A 22,878-nucleotide genomic window follows, 5' to 3' on the forward strand; every position below is an offset into this window, starting at 1 on the left:
AAGACAAAGAAGACAGCAAAACAAAGACATCTGTATAAAAAGTGCAATAATTTCTACATGGTGAAGCCAAAGTGTATAAAAATAAAAGCTGAGTAGCACTTCAACCACATGTGAATTACAAATCTAAAATTGAGGGATACACTGACAAATCAAAAACAAAATTTTCCCAATGTATTTGTCCCAAACATTATGGAGCTCACTGATTTTGGTACAGTAGCGAATACATTTTAAAATAGAGACTGTGTTGGGATAAACAAATGTTCATATCTTTGTGCCTTCTGTAGTTTTTCTGTAAATTTCTAGAGAAGACAAAAATGTATGATTCATGAGGTGGCAAATGGCGAGACCTGTAATCCTCTCCCATTTCACTTTTCCCAAAGCTTGGGCATTGAGTGTGATGCAAAGTTTCCATGCTTTTCACTAATCCCAGCCCTGGCTTGATTACAACCACAGCAGCCTCAGAGAGGTACTGGGTCTCTTTCACAGTAGGCTGCACACAAAAAACGTAAATGACATTGAAGGGCCAAGTGGAATACTATACTGCACCATTTAAGGCAAGGTAAGAGTGTGTGTGCGCGAGGTGGACACCGTTGTTTTCCGTCACTGATGTTAGTTCAATAACCAGTCAGGTCTAACTCTTATTGTGCAGGGAACTAGTAGTCACGACACAGCAGGAAAGCAAAAAGAAAGTCAGCTCCAGGACACAAACCCACAGACCCTGTCTCTCCCTTTCCTGCACGTGACGCCCAGCTAGCACCAGCATATTTCCTCAATGAGTGCCTCTCCTCCCCCACCTCCCTCCTGCGGAAACACATAGCAGCTCAGGACTGTGCCTCAGTCAAAGAACACCAGGCCTGCAGACTCTAATACAGCACTACATAGCTACATTAAAACAAGGGACACCAAAGATTCAGGCTTTGGCACTATGCTTACGACTGCCGATTAAATCATGATATCAGCACTTGCAATCAATGCTCAAATATAAGGATCAATTTTTTTTGTTGTTTTTTTTTTAATGGTCATCATCTAATTTTCAAACAAATCTATATGCAAATTGTTAGGAAAAATATGAGGGGGAGAAACTCTTCAGCTGAAAACAAAAGCTTCTTTTGACACAACAAACAGCTGACTATTGTCAAAGACATGGATGATCTAAGGCAAAGATGCTTTCATTTCCTGAGCACTTAAAGCATTTAAAGATGAATTTGCTTAATAGCCTTAATTTCAGCTGTACTCCTTTGTTTACTAAGAAACTGCAGCACTCTAAAATACACTGTGGTCTCAATGTAGAACAGAACCTTCACTTTGTGGATGGTTGCCGTGAACATGCATTGAACTTTATCTGAGATCAGAAATTTGCTTCTTCAGGACGCAACAGCTTTGTGTTTGCTGCCATAAGGGGATATAGTAATGGTAGGATTTCCCACGCTCAAATATTAGAAATGACACACTCAAGTGGAGCCAGAGGCGATTGGCAGGTATAGGCCAGATGGTGCTTATTTACCAAATTCATTACATTTTCAGCAGACTGTAAGCATTTAAGTATCATCTGAATTTGGAAAGTGCCATCAATTCGTTTTTCAATCTCCTGCTTTGTTATATAGTCTGTGTCACAGTAATTCATCGGGCACAAGGAGATACTGAACAGAGGCTGCCCTATGTGGGTCAACCCACTTCTGGCTGAAATTTAGGATGTCTCAGTTAATGAGACCACTGCCAACCCTAAGTAAAAATAATCTTGGTATCTACAAAGTTTCACGTAAGCATTTCAGTCTTACCCACAGCCATAGTTATTTGATACCAGCAAGGCATAGGCCTACTATATCTAATTACTGTTTCTAGTCTAGTCGAGAGAGAATAGAGGGATTTATCCCTAGACTATCACTGTCAAGGTCCTGAATAGATGTCAGTTGGGTTCAGCAGATGTTTAAAGACTTTGCTGGCTCTTCCCAGTGGTCAACAGTGCTTACCCATAGATAATTTACACTAAATCTGGCTAGGTGATATTTATACAGCTCGTTACACGGGTTCACAGAGTCCACAGGGTCAGAGAGTGGATGATGACAGAGCAGATATATCGCTTTGTCATCAAAGCAGTCACACTGAAAGAAGATATCCCCAGATAGTTGAGAGAGCGAGAACCTCAAACTTATCAGCTCATAGTTATGAGCCAATTCTGCAGGACAGATTCAGGCTCAATTTCAAAGCTTTTTTTGTTTTGTTTGTTTTTTTTTTTTAAACAATTTTGATTGATTATTAAAAATGTTTTTGTTTTTCTGAAAATTAAAAATCCAGTTATATTTGGAGGGTGTTCTCATGACTGCACTGAATTCAGCAAAGCACAGTGAAGCACGCATTCGTCGAAAGCAGCTCAGTCACTGTTTCACAGGAAGTAGACTCACATAGTTCACAAAGGCAGAATGCAGGTTCATGATCAACCATACGAGCCATAGGTATATGAGGAGAAATGGACAATCCCATGGACAGGTACTGTATAAGTAATGAAGATAATGTAATTGGTTTGAGATAAACTACACTAGAAGTGTGCAAAATGTTGAAACAGCAGTAAGATCCAACGGTGAAGGTTTCTGGTGGTTTCATAATAATATGGGAGTGTATTTTCCAGGCATGGTTCTAAAAAGGCAAGGTTTATGAATTGTTTCTTAATGTTACTAAATGAGTATCTTCACCCCATTAAAGAATTGATATGCTCAAAAGGAGGGTGTCTTTCCAAAATGACAATGCCACCATCTACAGAAAACAAGTAGGCCTAATTGCCCACTGGTTTCAGGGACATGTCTCTGCCGTTTTCCATATATCACGGCCTTCTTAATCATCAGAGCTGAACTCGACCATACATTAATGAGATATTCTGGAATGACATCTGACATCATGCTTTCCACTTCCATTAACAAGGAGTGAGTTGATTGACTTTTTCGTGAAAGAGTGCCGTCATGTTCCTCCTGCTGAATTCCCGGCACTCACAGGCTTGGCCACGACACGTACAGTACAGGCCTTTTTTTGATCAGTGCCTGTAAATCCACAAACAAGAATACCATCCAATTTGGTTCCACACTGTCATAACTAATTTCTTGTTTGTTGTTACAGCAGGGTCTATGGTGCTTAATACCTAACCATTTGCTTCATACCTAACCAGTTACAGTAGCTTGAATGCACAAAGTATGTAGCTATAATTTTGTAGTGGTTAATCTGAAAAAGTTCAACTACTCATGAGTTCAGTTCAGTCCAAAAAAAACATATAAACTAGATAAATGGACATGGGGTGAAGTAATGGCTTATAAAATACATCCATGGCCACTTGGTGTTCTGTGCACATCAACCACCTAAATCACACTTAAATTTGATCAATACCCAAGTATTTCATGATTTTAAAAATGTTCGTTAACAAGAGGACTGAATTACAGGGCATAAAATTAAAATTCAGCAGCTAAAAATGCAGAGCCATACCCACAGGGTATGTGTATGCAATGGTATAGCCTATGTGTACTGCATATTCTGCACATTCTTCTGGATCCACAAAAAGAGGTCTAAAAGAACAGGCAAAAAATGAATTCCACCAGACACCTCACGGTCTCCAGCAGCAGCCATCACTAGCAGTGTTACTGACAGGGATGGACAGGCATCGTTTCCGGGCATGACCTAATGCTCCTGCTCCTACAGCCTCGGCCGGAAATTCATGGGGTTAACCGTCAACAAAGGAAATGGGGCACAAGTACAAGGCGTGTAAAAGCTTTTATACATCATGAACACCATCACATAAACCTTCACAACCCATTATCCTTCCAAACTAATGGGAGTTTTATAAAGCCTAGGTCCCACCGCAGTGATTAGGCTAAAGCTATTTTTCTAAAATCATGTTGTTTGTCATTAATATTTCTGTATTATTTGTTTATTGTATTTATATCCATATATGTAATATGTTATATACGCATATACGCTATATAATATAACTCTTGGAGCCATTTTGAGAATTTGCAAACATATTTTTCTTCAAACACATTAGTCATTGCTGTGGATATGAAGTTATGATTATGAACCTCTTTTTCCATTCATCGTCGCCGGCTCAGGAAGTGGCGTGCTACATGCTGGTGTCTCGTGGTCCTGCCGATAACGATCCGTCAGTCTGAGCTAACCAGATGACCAGGGAAGTGGGGCCCAGTGTGTACCCACTAGAGCAGTGTGCATTCTGTCCAGTGAGGAATGTGACACCTTAAAGGGGACCAGTGATCTCCCTCAGTATGCATTCAAGAGGACAGGGATGATCACACAGTGCAAAGGTGGGCAATCCTAGTTACCCATGATTCTACCTTTACAAACCAAAATTTGGTTCATCACTCACCAACACCCAAAAGCATACTGTCTGTGAAAGATAATTAATATTTTATGAGAGTGATTTCTCAGCCGTTGGCACATTATTCCTCAATGGACTGTCGGAAATCAAACAGACCAGGGCAATCACGAAGCAGGGTGAAGGACTGTTTGTTACGGAATGTGAACATATTTCATTTTATTTTTAAACCCAAGGGAAAACCTGACCCTTGGTGGAGAAGGGATGAAAGACTCACATGTAAAATGCCATTCCCCATGACAACGTGTCTTTACGTTTCCACACTGCTATCCTCGAACCTATTTTCCTTGATCCTGTTACGTTCCCACACCCATTTATCCCTCCCCAACCATTTATCTGATGAGATTAGATTATGCTAGATAATTTGGGATCGATAGCTTTCACGGCAGTGGCAGCTACTGCAGCCTGCATATTAGACCACCTTCACGCATCATCGTTGAAACAATGAGGGGCAGTTGGGTGGCTCGTACGGTCTAAACACAGGTTTCAGCACCGCAGTGTGCTCCACTTAACCTCTTCAGCCTCAGGAAAAGGGGGTGATTAGATTGAGGTGATTACATTTGCTAAAGTGCACGTGAGAGTGTATTTCAGGTTCCGTCAGAGCAAGGCACCACAGGTGAAATGCTGTAAAGGTAAAAAAATTTCCCACAGCGGGCTGCGAATGCATAGAATGTCAATGCATGCTGAAGAGACGATGTCGCTCGGGGTGTGCACAGTTGCACACAATGCTAGATACTCTCTAGACAGTATTATACCATCAAGTTATGTAAAAAAGCGACATATCTGGGTTAATGCTAGAAGCACTGGGGTGTCCCGAAATGGAGATTACAACAATCTTCACATATTTTGATAATGTACTGAATGAAACTGCAAGGGTATTAAGTCAGCGAAAATTCATGCACACAGAAACATTTATTAAAATATGCTAAATATGTTTTGCATTTGATTCAGTGTAAGACTATTAAACGAGAGTAAGACTGATAATAAATCCTGTTCAACAATCTGTAGACAAGGAAGTTATCCTTCTTTTGCACTCAGGGAGACTGATGATATCAGTCAGGAACTCACTGATAGGGACTAAGCAGGTGTGAATATGATAAATGAGCTTTCAAACTAAAGATAAACTGTCTTTCCTAGTATAGGAAATAGGCTATAACGTAGCTCCTACATTTTGGAGAGCATTTTTCTGATAATTTCAGTATTTTCTGTGTTAAAATATTGCGACCTGGAAAACACTTTTCTCTCCTCACTTTACTGTGATAAATTACATGCAGGCCAAGTGCAAAATCAATGAGGGGTCTTTTGGGTGGCACAATGAGTTCATGTGATTCTCTTTAAAACCCATGATCAATATCTACCGCAATCTTATCGAGAAATACATGAGTCACTTTATACAAGAATCTTGCATTGCAGGATTACATTTCCAACACAGTGGGCGATGCATTAATAAGGGCAGTCAAAATTCTGCAGTCCATAACAAAACAGAGGAAAGTGTGTGTGTGTGTGTGTGTGTGTGTGTGTGTGAGTGTGTGTGTGTATGTGTGTGCGCATGTTTACAGTGGAAAAAATAACTGGCTACACAATGCAACGCTAGATAAACATTATCACTGGGAACCTTCAGTTTCTCTCACAAATTATTTAGTTGAGCAGCCAAAGTACCGTATTAGCAGACATGGAGATAAACATGCGGTCTATCTGAGGGGACATTCAAAGACGAACACAAAAAACTGTGTTCATCAGACTATCTGCAATAGCTCCGTAATTACATGAAGCACACTTTAAAGTCTGCTTTACTGTATATCTCTGGAAGCAAATAAGTGGTGGCACCAAGTCATGCGTCACGAGACTCCCTACTGAAATACACAGGAACCAAGCTTCAGCTTGGGCTGTCCCAAATTTCCAAAACACGATTCAAAAGAAAAATCACATCAAATCAATTTATTTTGGATAGCGTTTTATGGAACTGTCACAAAGACGCTTTTCAGAAAGCAGAAAAAAAATGGATAGAAACCAAGGCCTTAACCTCCAAAAAGCAAGCAAGCAAGCGAGGTAAAAGCTCCCGAGTGGGGAGAAAAACACTCAAAACACTGGTGACAAAAAATCTTGGGAGATGCTCGGCTACAGAGGGGGAGCCCATCCTCCGCTGGCCAGCGCAGTGTAAAGTAAGGGCAGAAAAAGTAGACGCTGTTCTTTAAAGCATGCAAAGAAAATGCGCAGCGGAAAAATAGCAATGACCTCCTCCCATCCCTGCTCCTGCAGACAACACAAAGACTCTTAACAGTGCACCTCCTCTCGCCTCCTCCTCCTCTGCCTCCTGCAGGCAGCCCATCTCCCGTCTCCCTCTTCCCTACGGTTCAATTAACAGCTCTGTATGCAGCAGAGCCAGGCCACCACTCCTCACCAGTTCATATGATGGAAACATTCCCAGCATACCATCTTCAAAAGGCGATCAGGAGTAGTGGAGGCCGGACTCCAGGCCCTGTCTGCTCTGCAGTCTGCACAGGAGCCAGCAGATCCTCTGTCCTTCTCCGGTAAAACTTCATACTTATCAACAGCCCTGGCTGCAGCTTTATTAAACTGTTAGAAACTGAACGAGTACACAGCACACTGTGTGGCACGTGTGCAGAAAAATCAGCACCTTTTTTCAGTTTAAAAAAAAAACAAAATGTGCTCTGAATTGGGTGAGAAGATTGGGCTTTCACCTCCATTTCCTGTATGTTGCTAAGGCACCAGCACCCTAACGCTTGCCAAGGGAGACCACACCAAACCCAGAAGGTCCAAAATGGGCCTGTTATCCAGAGCTTGCGCTGTTATAATGTGCTAGAGGACACATCACACAGCAGCCTTTCAAAGCAAACCACCAGAGCACTACACTGAGAAGGTCAGCACAGGCTTCATAACGCATTACTGCCAATAACCTTACTCAGGTTACTCTGTTCAAAAAGAAGCAAGCACGACACAGTTTCCATTTTCTTTTCAGAGCTGGTCCTGTCCAATCTCTCGTCCAGAACTTCCCAAATAATTTCTAAATAATGTCTTTCATTTTTCAAAATTTTAAAAAGGCCTTCTGGAGAAGTACTTTGCTTTTCATGAGGGAATGAAAATGCTGTTCTTACATGGCAGCTAATGTCCACTTGTTCTTGTGCTTAGTCATTTTGTCAATTAATTTATACAAACTACAAACACAACACAGAGATTCTTGCACATTTTTAAGGAAAGTGCCTAATTCTTATAATTTCCAGCCTGCTTCCAGAAAAATGGCCAAAAAGCCAAAACACTGAAAATTACTAGTCATGCTGGTAAAAAAAAATAAAAATAATCTTGGTGGCAAACCTGCAGCCCTGAACCCACAACTCTCCTGTCAAAAGCAGCAATAATGAAAAGGACCACTTTAGCAATTTAGTAGCAAGGCACATTATCGCAGCAAGCCAACCACACTGCTACAGAATGAAAGAGTGCAAAGTGGATGGGGGGAGTGGGTGTTACAGACACTTACTAGTTGAGTTCCCTTGCATTTGAATAATGCATTTTGAATCCTTGCTGGTCTCCCTTGAGTTGAAAGGGCGCACCCTGACAGCGACTTTCACAGACGCTCCCGACATGGCTCTGAAGTCAGTATTTTTCCTTTGCTTGTGTGCGATTCCACTGTTCAGACAGGTCTGTTTCCTGCAGGGAAAGTCATGAGTTTTAGAATTCTAACAGCAGCAAGGTGAACAGATGAACTCGTATTATACAGAATAAATTATTCAGCCAATCCATGTCCATACATTGGAAAGCACAACAGTTTCAGACATGTTATGTGAAAGATTATAGGATACTGCTTGTCAGCTGCTGGCTAGCAATTTCAAAGAATTCAATCAGTCTAATTTGGGTTTAGAATATGCGTGCAGCTTACAGGTATTACAAACATTGTTTCGGTTGCTTTTTATTGTAAATACCAATGAGTAGTGATAATGGATTGGAGGGCTTACCAGGAATAAGCCGACCTAATTTCCAACATTTATGAAGCCTCAAAAGTCAAAACGGCAAGGTAATAAAACTGCATGTATGAGAATCAAATCTTAAATGGAATAAACTAATAGGTACCTTATTTTAATAAAGGTCAGTTGTTGATGGATCACCTAATATTACGCTTTTTTCAACTCCTCTGTGACTAAATGTAGTAAATGCAATTATGATTTAGCTTTTCATATTTAAAACCTTTATAAATTAAAATGATTGTGCTCTCCTACACATTTTTGATAAAGAATCTTGAGACGTTTTGTAGTCCTATGTCCCGTTAGTGGGACCAACTGTGTCAGTTCATAAATTTCAGTTTACGTTTACATGTACGACAGCCAATTGGTCTGGATTTGACATGTTTCTCTTACAAAATGTATAGAGCAATTCAGGTGTTGCTGAAAGTGTGCTCATATCGATATACAAAATGTCAATAGACAATTGGACTGTCTGATTTCTCCTCTACTCTGGATGCTAGAATTGTTTTGCCCGTTTTATGTGTTTGTTTAGGCAAATCGCATTCAAGCAGTAACATTTACCAAAATATTTCTCATTCATAGCCAACACAGCACTCCCCAAACCATTTTGCTTGCAGGCCTTGAGAGTATCTGGGCTACTGCTATTTTTCAATATTGATTTCTCCAAATCCTGCCTCCACCCGGTTGCAGACGTTAATGAGAATAATATCCTATGAAATCAGGCCTATATTCTTCAGACGGAGTCGAACTTCTTTTTTAAAGAAATCGCACCAGCATTCAGGATTTTCAAACGGCAGTATATTCCACTGCAGTTCCAAATTCCGGCCTATTTATTTCAATGTGTAACGACTGCGTTATTTCAAAACGTAGTTTTTAAACCCGTGATTGCCGAATATGGTTAACGTTTTGCGAGTGAAACTAAATAATTGCCTGAAAATAAAATATTTTCTGTAGCAGAACGTTTGCATAAAAACAGTTACCCCTGCAACAGATGAGTGTGGTGAATTTGGAGGGGATGGGGTTTCGCTGTGGTCGAAATCGTGTGGCACGCCCTCCCACGTAATTCTGGCTACAGAGAAGGCTAGGCCCGGTAAAATGCATTACCGTTAGCCAGGCGCATTGCTAGGCCAATGTATGGGGTTTATTTATAAAATTAAAGATCCAGCAACGATCGCTTTTATGATCGAATTACTGCTCTGGTGGGTCTGATGTGGGATTTGGAGGAGAAGCACTTGCATATAGCCTGTTTCTCTGTCTAGACGTCGCAGATTAGTCGTTTCCATGCAAAATCAGCTTCATATGCCGATATGAAAAAATCAACAAAGCAATGTCATGCTATTGGTTTCTGACAAAACCAAGCCTAATGCTGGGTGGTATGGGGTATTGTATTCTAAGGGCCGCCGTGCTGATGTTGCGTTTTTTATGCGCAAATAGCCGCTGGCTGCTTGATAACCTTCAGTGTCCCTAAAATTATCACAGCGCCAAGACTGGATACATTTTGTGGTTCAAAGAAACTAATCGCATTGAAGGCTAATGTTCAGGATTCGCATACCAGTGCATATTTCTGAACGCATTTTAATCGACGTTAGTCGCAGTGGTTGTTTCATGAAATATATCAATCACTGTGGCTGACGAATCAGTTCAACATAAACTAAATGGTTGAGTAAAAGAAAAACAGCCACTGCCTGTACAGACTCATCTTCGTGGGGTAGCGCCACACATCCAGATCCCCATCTTTATCGTCTCAGTTACGCTAGGCTAGGCTATGTCAGATTTAGCGAAGAAAATCATGTCATGATTGACTTACTTGAATTAGTATGCTATGTGTAGCCTATAACACAAACGGCAGTAATTAAACATTTACTTACTTATATTGATCCGCAGGGCAGATACTGAAATACCATAGGGAAGCAGCGAGCAGTGAGAACTGTTACAGCAGCAATGTCACTGCTCAGTGTCGAGCTGCTAGAATTCAACAATTATCCTATTGTCAAACACACCCATCATAGAATGCGGTTTTATTCTTCCACCAAAGTATCTTCCGTTGCTTTCGTCGACGTGGCAGATAGCTTTCCGTTTATATGAACGATCGTAGCCTTGTGTCCAAACCCCAGCGTGAAATATATTTTACATGCAATTCGGAGGACTGATGCAGACTCTTCCCTGTGTAGCAAACGAAGTTGGAATGTCTTGGGTTGCTCAAAGAGTGATGTCAACCCCAGTCGTTCGTCACCACTTTGACTGTCGGCTAGCTCAGCCAATGAAAGTGGGTTTAATCCAGGAGAAATTTAATGATGGACCAATGCAGACCCGTTGAAGAGCAAAGAGGACCTCTTGTTTGGCAATGACGCAAAAGCGCAGGATTTCCTAGGCTACTGTTTTCGCAGTTCTCACTGCTGATGTGCCATGGAGTAGTTTAGAGCATCGCCTGGCGTTCCATTAAAACTGTTCGCTAAACATTCTTTCCCAATGGAAATGTGATAGTGTGCGACGGTTAAGTTGGTTCAGACTGTGGTTTGATTCCCGGCATACGGCAGAACCATTGAAGCGATTTAGCTGCTGTGGTGGAAATGAGGACACGATTTAGGCTACCCAGCCGGCTGCTCAATCCTGTAGGCTATAATGATGGTTAGGCTACTGATGCAAGACACTGGCAGCGGTAAACGTATAGGTTCATATAAAATGAAGAATTCGGGTTAAACAGTAATATACATTCATGTATTTTTGCAGAATTTGTCAGAATTAAACGGATTTTCTCAACTGACTGGGCGTGCAGATGACGTTGAATATGATTACAGCAAATGTTTGACGTAGGCTAATCGTTCTGAATCATGCACAAAAAAATAGGTTTGTCTGACGGATGTTTTTCCATAAAACTCACTGACCGTCGCCCTGTTCTCTCCACACAGTCTGCTGGATTAAATATGCCTATTTGCAAGAATCTTTCTGTAAAGAAAAGTGACATTTTAACCATGTGGTGAACAGTGGTTTGTTTGAAATAAATATTCATTTTGTGTTTCCCAACACCCCCACATTTATAAATAAATAAATAAACAAACACCAAATGTTAAAAATACTTTAACATAGGTTTGCACAGCCTGTTGAACAAACAGCAAAACATCAAAAGCACAACATAGCCTGCTTGATGCAGACTGATTTCACAACCAATCGCTTTTATTCAGATCTAATTGGCGTACCCAAAGATTGTCCAAAGAAAAGTGCACTTTCAGGATATGCGACCTGGTCGAATGTATGTAAGCACCCCTGTCTTCCTGTATACAAAATTCATTGAAACAACTAGCTGTAATCGCCGTTTATTTGAATTCAAGGTCCTGGATTCAAAAACAAGTATGTTGCAAATAAAACAAGTTCCTGTACAGTCGTAATCTGAAAATATGACTTAAATTATTTATTCATAATTCACAAGTCAGTCCAACAACCAGGATTTACAAAAAGCAGGGTTGATCACGTAAATTGGTGGTGAGGAGGCCCTGCTTCTGGAACGTTCCTCTCTGTGCTTCTATCTTGTTTTAAATGCGGTTCATGCTGTGCTGGCAAGTCATGTCCTCTCCGGCTTTCAGATACGACACTGCTGCAACTTATGTTACAGTAACACTCCAGGACTCAATGGTGCTGTGTCCCAAGTGGAAAAATAATTTATGAGCACATCTACTAATTGGGATGCATTAATGTACTCCTAAATTTTTCAACTTAGGACACTATGGAAAAAATGTTTGCTTTGAATCCTGCACCCCCAACTACAGTAGCAGTCCTTGTTTTATTGAGGTGCTTTTCCAAGTCCCAGGGCTAGGCCATGCACAATTATGCACATTTCTATATAAAATCATAATAGGAAAACAAACTTAAATACTTACCGTTTTGTTTCTGAAATTATTTTCACGGACACTATACTTAAATCAAAGCAATTCAACATAACTTTTTTCCTCACCAACACAAATTAGCATGGTAATTTCAAACTGTATTAAGAATGCTGAATTTCATTTTGTAATTTCGCCAAAGTACCACCATTTCAGTGCAGAATTTGTTCCAGAGATCAGAATTGACATGGTTGTGCCCAACACTTCATAAAACAGTAATGGCTATTTTATTTCAGCTTCTATAATGCTGGGTATTTTGTTCACTTTGGTTTCATAAATACTACAATCAAGCAGTAAAAGGCATGCCTGCCTCAATGATTTGGTGCTAAACTACCTATCATAATAAAATTCAAAATCTACTGAAGCAGACATACATTTTGCAGAAGAAAATTACCTTGATGATTCTAAATCAGTTCATTGCAGACATCCAAAATATCTGCCACTAATTCAGGTTTTGAAATTTTAAATAACTGTTCAGTGGATTAACGCTGTCCCCCGCAACATGTATATATATATAGATATATACAAAGTCACAAACAAAACCTTTTAAAAGTCTATTTTTTATTATTTTTAATACGTTTAGAGCTGACAGTCATTGAGGCCTCAGCCCTACAAAAAAATAATAAAATACAGCAAAAATAACAAAATCAAAGAATCAAATTAGGCCTTTTTCCTCTGTCTTCACATTGATGTGTCCAGGTGCGGTGAGGTCGTCCCTTAGTGATGGCAGTGGGCGTGACTCACTGAAGGTAACGCCCACCCTGCTTCTCTCTCATCCAAGCTTGGATTCGCTCCTTCAGCTCTGGAACTGCGAGACAGCAAGACCAAATCCCACTGTGATCACATGCACACAACACTGCCAATCACGGATTCAACACCAAAAAAAAAAAAGTTGACCGTCGCAGTTTGTCCCCCCCCCCCCATAATTTGGACATGGAAACGGTGTTCCTCGAGTTACCACTGTATAGTCCTCACCCATTAAAGCAGCACTGCTGCTGAAGTGTGCACACTCAGAATGGCTGTTCTCCTACAGGCTACACAGTGCTACAGGAGAGCTGGCATACTCAAAGGAGAGACCCATCTCTCACTGTCAGTAACTGGTCTATGGGCACCTTACATGTTGTGGGGGAAGCCTGCAGTGGTAAAAGACAGCGGACAGACTTCGCTTTGTACTGCCAGTAGAGTGGGTTTGTGTGCCACTGCTGTGGATGCTAACTGTCGTCGGCTAATGGTACAGTCAGAGGTTTATCCTGTAAAATCTAAGGTCCCAGGCTGAGCTTGTCGGAAATACGCAAAAGTTTCTGGTCAGTTTAAAGGTCAAAATAATGTATTCTTACACAATTTTTAGAATATAAGTGCATATGTTTCCTCCCTGAAGCACACTTAACAATACAACATTTTAATACTAACTGCAAAGACCACGTACTGAATTCACTAACTGAGACATTCACTCTCTCGATTCAGACAGAAAGGAAAATAGCCTGACAAAGAAAAACTGTACGTGTAATTGTGAGTGTCTGCCAAGATGCCTCCATGTTGTCAGTGTCTTGTCAAAGTGGAATGGTATGTGTGTAGAACTGCTCTCTCTTAATAGTGTGAGTTGTGCAGGACATCCGACCCAAGCATGCTTTCAGTCAGGGGCGGTCTCTTTAATGGGACAGTGACAGTGTCTATATGAGTATGAGGTATGTGTAAGTGTATGAGGTGTGTGTGTGCGTGTGTGTACATGTGTGCGTGTAGGTGTATGTGTGCGCTGTTTGTGTGTGTATGGGTATGAGGTGTATATGAGGTGTATATGAGGTGTGTGTGTGTATATGAGCACACCTGACTCCAGCATGTTCTCGGTCAGGGGCTGTCTGTTGAAGGGGTCGGTGGGGGAGTTGAGCAGGTGGCGCAGGATGATGGCCCGGTCCATGACGTTCCCAGAAGGCAGGCGAACAGGGTCGCTCATCAGGGTGTCCATCAGAGGATCTGCCCCACACAAAAAAACGACCTTTAGGACATCCCAGCTTCAGACAACCGCAAATCTGTAAGCATGCCACTGCTTCACAAAACAAAGACCATGTGACCTCCGCAACTGCCGAGGGTGACAAAGGGGAAAACCTTGGCAAGTGTGGGCAGTTCAGAGTGAACCCACAGGTTTCTCAGGAGTTGAGAAAATGTTTCAACACACAAAGCACATGTCAGGAAATTCTTAACTATAAAAAGGCCAGCACTCCAGATTGCAATAAATATTTTACAAGGGTTTATGTAGTTCAAAAACTGTAAAAATTGCTGAGTGATAGGACAAGTTTAATCTTGCTGAAAATGGAATAAAATGTTGAAATGTAATCCTCAAATTTAGGTGGTGTTGCAAAAATGCATCTATATTACTGAACCGCCCCATAACAATAAAAAATACAGTCAGGAAATCCAATGAAATGAAGAATGTTCTGACCATATTGTCCACGTGAAAATGTGTGAGTTTCACTGAGCCGCACAGGCAAAGGAGACCAATGCACGAGTAAGCCTCAGCTGTGTTAAACCCAACACTCGCCTTTGAACTCGTCTGGAGCATCGCTGTAGTCGATTTCCGACTGGGAGTTTCTGGCGACTATCTCCTCAACCTTCTCAGAAAGCAGCTTGAACTTCTCAATAGCAATAGTGGATTTGATGCCAGCTTTCCTCATCTTGGAAATGACTTCTTCGAAGAGCTCGCGGCTATACGAGCGCTAAAAACAGCAGAGAAAGACAACGTTTCATCAAATGAAATAAAATACATTTAATACACGAACTATAGCAGAACCTGCCAAAGTTTGCTCAAGACATATTTTGGCTGAGCTATTGTTCAAGAAATTATGGTTTAATGCCCATGGTTGGAAATTCATACGATATCTGTTAATACACAAATATTTAGACTCCTGTATTTCATCCATATATCCAGTATTCTTCAAATGTGCCCTGAAGTTTCTTAATTACAGACTGAGGATCTACAGAGAGTTTAATACCTGGAATTGTTGCACCAAAGGTACTATCTCTACACTAATTCTGCATTTTAATATTCTTATTTTGTGACTGATTATTTATTTTGTGACTGACTTTATGAATTTTTATGAAGGTGTGTGGTGTAAAACAAAACACCCATAACTAGAATTGCAAGACAGGCAACACTGGAACATAGAATAAGGCACAGAGGACAGAGTGAACACAGGAGCTGAACATCTATGTACAGTAGAATATCTGTGGGTGTACTGGGGCTGCTGCTCACCTGGTCATCAGCAATGGCCTTAGCGAATCGGGCACAGTCCAGCTGCAGGTATATGTCGGTCAGCTGATCCAGCAGCTTCTTTGGCTCGAAGCCGTACTTCTCAGGGTTCTCCACCTTCAGGTCCCGGCACTTGGGTCCGCACAGCTGCTGGAGGTTGAAGTTGAGCATGGCAGCCAGACGAGGACCCAGCTCCTGAAGGAAAGACCCCCAAGAGCAGATTAACCCCTCGCACCCAACACCCTGTTCCACGCATCAGTATCAGCTGCTGCCCAGGGATTTGCTATTCACCTGGCTGTCATGTGAAAAAAGTCTCTTTCACACCTCTACCAATGTACAGGAACATATGAATATGAGAACAGCCCAGTACAACCAGACTCACAGACTCATCATTCCACACATAGGCTCATACATTCATATATTAACTTACACCCAGCATGGAATAGCTTCTATGATCAACTTCATTAATGGCGTCAAAGATAAAAATAAAAAAAACTCAATCAACACTGACCAATTATTTGAGATGACAGAGAAAAATTGCCCATCTTGACATCTGTGTCTTGATATCCAGGACTACTCCATTTCAAGAGTCCAAAGAACTACAAATACCAGGTCTGCACTCACCGGCCGCAGGAAGGGCTTCTGCACCTGCTTGGTGAGGATGTGGAACATGTCCACCGTCTCGGTGGCCAGAGCCAGGTAGGAGCGCGACACCCGCTCGTCCTGCGTCAGCTGCGACTGTCTGCTCTGCTGCTGCTCCTGCGTGGGACAGACGGTCAGAACGGCCCTGGAGCGCGGACATTACCAGGCACAGAGCCAACCTCCTCCTGGAACTAGTTCTGTTCTATTCCCCCCCGTACTAAAGCACAAATCTCACCTCCTCCTGGAATTAGTTCTGTTTTATTCCCCTTGGTACTAAAGCACAAAATTCACTTCCTTCTGGAACTAGTTCTGTTCTATTCCCCCTCCGTACTAAAGCACAAATCTCACCTCCTCCTGGAATTAGTTCTATTCTATTACCCTGTGGTAATAAAGCACAAAGCTCACCTCCTTGTGGAACTAGTTCTATACTATTCCCCCTCGGTACTGAGGCACAAAGCTTATGCCTCCTTCTAGAACTAGTTCTGTTCTATTCCCCCTTGGTACTAAAGCACAAAGCTCACCTCCTTCTGGAATTAGTTTTGTTCTATTCCCCCTTGGTACTAAAGCACAAAGCTCACCTCCTTCTGGAATTAGTTTTGTTCTATCCCCCCTCAGTACTAAAGCACAAAGCTTACACCTCCTTCTAGAACTAGTTCTGTTCTATTCCCCATTGGTACTAAAGCACAAAGCTCACCTTCTTCTGGATTTAGTCCTGTTCTATTTCCCCTAGGTACTAAGGCACAAAGCTGACTTCCTTCTGGAATGTTCTATTCCTCGCTACTAACCCTGGGCAGCTGATCCCACTGCTCCTTGTTCTTCATCTCCTCCTGAACCTCGTGGATGCGTTTCAGCGACTCCAGGCTCTCGTCCAGCAGGAAAGTGGTGTCGTTGATCAGCATGTTTATGTAGCGCACAAACTGCTTCCCAGAGCTTGAGGGAGGGTACAGAGTGAATCGAGTTTATAAGAGAGTTCCGAAATGGCTCAGAATACAGCATGTAAAATGAGTTTTCCTCCCAATTTGGAATGGCCAATCCCAAGCCCTGTCCCATCCATGTATTATCTTCCATGACTTCAGCAGAGTACCTACACGCACATGCTGCTGTAGCAGAGCACAGGGGACCGAAAGGCAAGAGGACTGGCTCTTGTAGGGTGGAGTGGGGAAACCCTGCTGACTAATAGGCTCCCTCCCCGGGCAGGGCAACACAGCTAAATGTGCAGCACCTGGCGGGGTTTCCGAGCCGCAGGTTCCTGATGAACTCTGGCTTTTCGCAGGTGCCTCCGCCTCAAACGCGGCGGCGGGGGGCGGCGGACTCACTTGAACTCCTCCAGGAAAGTGCCGTGATGGCCGATGTTCTGCCACAGGCTCTTGAAGATGGTGCTGATGTGGTAACGGATGGTGAACTTGTCGTAGAACTCGCTCGTGGCGCCGGTGTGCTCCACATCTGAGAGGAGGAGAGACAAAAACTTTAATCACTCGCCAGCTAAATGAGCCGACCAGTAACAGCAGGGAAATATCCATTATTCATCACTCCCTTCTGAAAAATACTTTTATCTTAAATGCCAAGGGTGCTTCCACCGCTTTAACTGCTTGTAACTGATGTTACAAACCAAGGTCAGTTCAGTGCAGGCCATTCAGCCCATCTAGGCATGCCTTCAGAGTATCTAGCACTGTGTCAGCTTGGTCGTAAAAACATAAAACGTGCTGTAACAGTTTTATACTTTCAGCCCCAGTGAAAGTGCTTAGAACAGAAGAGCGAAAGTTAACAATTCCACCCAAACTGCACTTTACGAGACCAAAGAGCCCATCGGTCACTGCGTCCCGCCAGGACGGCCCCCTCACCCGTGTAGAACTTCATGAGGGCGGGGACCAGCTGTTTGACGGCCAGCGGGTGGTTCTCCATCATTTCGGAGAAGCGTTGGGTGCGGGGCTGCACGGCGGGGTTGGTGACGAACAGCACCTCCACCAGCTTGGCGATCAGGTAGGGGTTACGGATGTAGTTCTGGCTACAGATGAAGACCACGAGGAAGGTGACGATGTCCTGAGTGCAGGGCTCGTACAGGACCTGCGGGGAATACCTGAGACCAGAGAAAAGGCCCCTCGTTACCATGCAGCACAACCAAATACACGTCACATGTCAACCTGTAATGCCTATACGCACTTATACTTATAACCACATATAATGTCAGGAGGCACAAACTGCGCAGACTTACTGTACAATAAAAAGCAGGAACTCAGCAACGTCTTCAATGTAAAACTCAGGGAGCGCTGCAAAGCTTTTGGGGATCTCTGGGTTCAGGGGTAAAGTCATGCTAAAAAAAAAAGACGTATAACGTAATATTAAACATGGCTCTGTTTCACCAGGGAAATAAACAGAGCTTACTGAATGAAGTTCATTTATACAAACACAAAGGATATAAACAATATTAACTTGCACAATAAATACAGTGGCACCACATTGATATTCATGACTATGAAGCACTGCGCTGCAGTAGCATTGGAACGGCAGTGAAAGTGGATAGCATGTCCACTGATGTGCGCTGACGCGCGGTGCAGTAGCAGCTGAGCGGGTTTCTGAAAGCAGCGGAGGCTCTCTCACTGTGGGTATGCGGGGTCCACGATGCGCAGGATCAGCTGGATCACCATGCTGTAGAACTGCAGGCATCTGCGCAGCAGGTTCTCGTCCAGCAGCCCCGCGTCTGCGCAGGCCTTGCAGCGCACCAGTTTCTGCGTGCACACAAGGGAAAGAGCGCCGGGGGTTTGCGCGTGACGACAGACGACAGGCGCATCAACGGGCGGGCCGAGGCCGTTTTTCTCTTTTACACATACGACTCGCAAGTTCCTGTCGCTCTCTGTACTGTGAAAACTACGCCTCCCAGGTGGCGTATCCACCAGGGGGCACTGTGCCCCCGAGCCGTCTGGTGCCTGCAGCCATTTAACTGTTTTAAAACGAGCAGAAAGCTCACGAGCGGATATGACTCGGCCTGCGTTCTTATTCAGAGCAGCTCGGCAGGGCCCTCATGACAACATGATTATTCTGTACCGCGGCGGCAACAAGAACGACGTGAAAAAGGAACAGAACGGCCTGTCGCACAGTGATTCAGCATTACGATGCAGACAACGTTAAAGCAAACATAAATCTGCGGCTATTTATTAAATGAATCATACGCCTTTATCTACAGCACGGCTGCCCCACCCTGTTCCTGGAGCTATACCGGCCTGTGGGTTTTCATTTCAACCCCAATTTGCCACACCTTATTCTACTAGGGTGCTCAAAGAGATCTGTAGCTGTTGAATGAGGTGTGCTTTCTTAGGGTTTGAATGAAAACCCACAGGACAGTAGATTTCCAGGAACAGGGTTAGACAGCCCTGATATACACCATAAAGAGACGTTACAGTATATTATAGTGTCTGACTCAAATGATGAACCATGAGAAAATATTAAAACCACATCATTCAACTATACTCACAGTGTCTCACATTGCTTTATTAGAACAAAATACATTACAACATTATAATGCACTAACAATGTCCAGGAATGATGCGTAAAACACTACATCATGCCAGCATACCTACGGTGCCCAACGGTCAAGATCACCAACGGCAGACTTGTGTCTTAACGTGATCGGGTGAGACGTACCTTCAGCTGGGTCTTGCACCTTTTGAGCATTTCTCTGTGTCGGGGGGCGAGGGGGGAGTCTTTCCACTGGCTCTCGCTGTTCTTCAGCTCCTCCACCGTCCTGCACCATGAACACACACACACACACACACTCAGCCACTTTCAGACAGTCAGTACGTGTCTTTCTGCAGCGCCATGCCTCGTCGGTAACAGACCCCCGGTATACGGACACAAACTGCTGCCTTAAACGACATGCTCCGCATTTCTATGGTGAAATCATCACCAGCCAAGGTGGCACTTTCAAGCAGGGCGCAGGGCCATTTTTAACTGGAATTCATGGCACGGACTGAAAAATCATCTGAGAGAACATTACAGGCATTTCAATTCATGAACTGAATTTGAATTCATTTTCTGATTTTAAAGACGTACAACCGGCTACAGCAACTGTATTCAGGGCTGGATTTGTCACACCAACTGGACTTAATACTGAAAATGCCCATTTAATAACAAAAGTAACATTCAAATTATATTTGAATCAGTTTTGTGAAAACAATTCACATCATAGAACAACTCCAATATCTCTTTGAATATGCACAAACCACAGTGACCAGAAATCTGACGGGGGTAGTGAACAGCCTGTTCTATTTCAGACACTGCAACTAAAGCAACACTAGAGTGAGCTTGCATCCTGCAGATCTTGCAAACAATAACAGGGTGCTATTCACTACGCCACCAGCAGAGGGAGCATATGCCACGGCAGTTAGAATCCGCGGCCTTCGTTAAAAGCTTCCTCTGGTGGCTTCAGTGTCCTTGTGAGGGATCTGAACAGCTGCCACCAGGGTCGCCTCACGCCACAGGCGCTGTTATTTCAGAAGGTTCCCAGCAACGCTCCGACATAGTGTGAGAAAGCCAAGACAACAAACCCACCATCCGCACTACCCTAATGTAATTCCCTGCACAGGCCCTGCTTACCACCCATAAGAACTGAAAAGACTGATCTATCTAAAGCCAGAATCAGTCACAGTAAAAATCTGAACCCTCATACAAATCTCCCACGCGCCTGGAGGTTCCATTCCCTGCCACGATGCTTTCCGTACTGTGATAACTTCTCTATCCGTAACCCTATGTTCTTTCCTGTCTGAATGAAGCGAGAAAAATACATAAGGAGGGTAGACCGTTAGCTCTCCTTAAAAAAAACACATTTTTTTAGAAAGGAAAGAGCTATTCTGACATGTCCTTGTGCATGCATAAGCACTGAGTATATCCGAACATCCACAGGTTTTAAATGTGTATTTTTGGTGTGACCGTTACTGGCCAGCGGGGGGGGACCGGCCTCTCCACGCACCTGTTGAGCTCGCGGATGGCGCGCAGTCTGCGGATGTAGCGCCGGCACCCGGGCAGGATGGACAGGTGGTGGGCGTGCAGCGTGAGGAAGAAGCACTCCGTGGGGAACTTGGGCTCCGAGAACTTCGACGGGTCCTCGTCTGGAGGAGAAAGAGCGAGCGGACACAGCGTTTCGCACACATAACAGCAGCGTTAGCCATACTCAAGGCCTGCAGTAACACTGCACAGTACACTTAAAAAGCAGTGCTGTCCAGTCCTCTTCCTGGAGACCCATCGTCGCGTTGGTTCTCACTTCAGCCATAACCAAGCACACCTCACTCAACAGCTACAGATCTTGCTGAGCTACTAATCAGTCGAATCAGGTGTGCCAAATCAGGGCTGAAATGAAAACCCACAGGACAGTAGATCTCCAGGAACAGGGTTGGGAACCATCATGCATCATGTTTCATGCAGGGCTCGGCTCTGTGAAGACAGAATTTTATGCTCTGTTAAGGCACACAGCGTCCCGCTCTGTCAAAGCACACAGAGTTCCACTGAAGGAGCACGGCGTTCCGCTCTGCGAAGGCGGACAGTGCTCCGCTCTGTGAAGGCCCACAGTGTTCTGCTCTGTGAAGGCCTGCGTTCCGCTCTGTGAAGGCCAACAGCGTTCCGCTCTGTGAAGGCCCACAGCATTCCGCTCTGTGAAGGCCTACAGCGTTCCGCTCTGTGAAGGCCAAAAGCGTTCCGCTCTGTGAAGGCGCACAGTGTTCTGCTCTGTGAAGACACACAGCGTTCCGCTCTGTGAAGGCGCACGGCGGGCACCCTCCCACTCACGCAGCTCGAGCAGCCAGCCCTTCAGCTCCTCCATGGTGGCCTTCAGCCGCGTCTCCTCGCTGCTCACGCTCAGACGGCACTTGGGGTGGAAGATGTAGAAGGGGTCCACCGTCTCCAGCTTGATCTTCATGCTCAGCTGCTGCAGCACCCACAGGAAGTTCAGCATGAAGCCGTCCGTAGACACCAACTTGTCATCCGTCTAGGGGAGGACAGGACAGGATTGGGGGGGGGTCTGTGAATTCACTGATCCAATCTGTCAATCCTCCAGCTTCAGTATCCTACAATGTTTCATCTCACACCTGTAAATCCCTACCCACTCTCACCTGGCAGCCCACGTCTGTGAGAAGGCCAGGTATTAGCATTGTGCTAGCTTATGTTAGCTGCATGTATAACCACAGAAGGTTACACTACTGAATAGTAAATAACATGATCATAAAAAAGCACACACACACACACACACACACACACACACACACACACACACACAGTCTAATATAAAAAAATACAATCTTTTCCATCTCAGTTATAAATACCTGTAGAGGCTACACAGTAGTGATGCTAACTGGTGCACCAGTACTAAGAACACCAGATTCAACACCCAGCCTGATCTAACGCTCACCTGCATCTGGGCCTTCTTCACGTTTCGGTTGACGAGCGCCGCCATGTAGTTGAGAGCCGCCTCTCTAGTCTCTCCGTTCAGCAGGATATTGTGGAGGATTTTAAAAAGGTCGCCCTGGTGATCAGCAGGAAATGTTATTGCAGTTCATATCAAAGCATTCATTTGAGTGCAGCACTGCATCATGGAAAAGGACTGGACAGAGTTGCACAGCTACATACAAGCTCATCTGCTAAACTATAGCTGAACCTCGCAAAGAGTTTTTGTTCAGTGCGCACAACATCTCCGTACTTGCTTTTAGCTTCATGGTTTAAACGTATTTAACCTTTAAACCATTGGTCTATATTGTGCACACAGTGAATTTTGTCAAGTTGCAA

At 43.7% G+C, this 22,878-nt stretch overlaps 2 protein-coding genes across 11 annotated transcripts in view; both read right to left on the reverse strand.

Moving 5' to 3' along the window:
* Positions 1–10,752, reverse strand: part of LOC118211129 (kinesin-like protein KIF1B) — a 65,558-nt gene extending 54,806 nt beyond the window's left edge. Inside the window, exons 1-2 of one of the 9 annotated variants that reach the window (XM_035387999.1) lie at positions 10,215–10,675; positions 7,866–8,035 (exon numbers count right to left, since the gene is read on the reverse strand). In XM_035387999.1, the coding sequence (XP_035243890.1) occupies positions 7,866–7,971 (106 nt within the window). In that variant the 5' untranslated portion in view covers positions 7,972–8,035; positions 10,215–10,675. Of the gene's footprint in view, positions 1–7,865; positions 8,036–10,214 lie in introns of all 9 variants that reach the window. The other 8 variants (XM_035387997.1, XM_035388000.1, XM_035388001.1 and 5 more) reach the window with 8 other exon arrangements.
* A 2,013-nt stretch (positions 10,753–12,765) lies between these two features.
* The window catches only part of ube4b (ubiquitination factor E4B, UFD2 homolog (S. cerevisiae)), a 39,224-nt gene continuing 29,111 nt past the window's right edge, over positions 12,766–22,878 (reverse strand). The window contains exons 14-27 of one of the 2 annotated variants that reach the window (XM_035388277.1): positions 22,505–22,618; positions 21,886–22,084; positions 21,074–21,212; positions 19,750–19,849; positions 18,709–18,836; positions 18,323–18,421; positions 17,952–18,187; positions 17,427–17,553; positions 16,896–17,040; positions 16,093–16,227; positions 15,472–15,663; positions 14,761–14,935; positions 14,049–14,195; positions 12,766–13,032 (exon numbers count right to left, since the gene is read on the reverse strand). In XM_035388277.1, the coding sequence (XP_035244168.1) occupies positions 12,965–13,032; positions 14,049–14,195; positions 14,761–14,935; positions 15,472–15,663; positions 16,093–16,227; positions 16,896–17,040; positions 17,427–17,553; positions 17,952–18,187; positions 18,323–18,421; positions 18,709–18,836; positions 19,750–19,849; positions 21,074–21,212; positions 21,886–22,084; positions 22,505–22,618 (2,004 nt within the window). In that variant the 3' untranslated portion in view covers positions 12,766–12,964. The remainder of the gene's footprint in view (positions 13,033–14,048; positions 14,196–14,760; positions 14,936–15,471; positions 15,664–16,092; positions 16,228–16,895; positions 17,041–17,426; positions 17,554–17,951; positions 18,188–18,322; positions 18,422–18,708; positions 18,837–19,749; positions 19,850–21,073; positions 21,213–21,885; positions 22,085–22,504; positions 22,619–22,878) is intronic. The other variant, XM_035388278.1, reaches the window with a different exon arrangement.

The sequence above is a fragment of the Anguilla anguilla genome, chromosome 13 (assembly GCF_013347855.1).
Source record: "Anguilla anguilla isolate fAngAng1 chromosome 13, fAngAng1.pri, whole genome shotgun sequence".
NCBI lineage: Eukaryota > Metazoa > Chordata > Actinopteri > Anguilliformes > Anguillidae > Anguilla > Anguilla anguilla.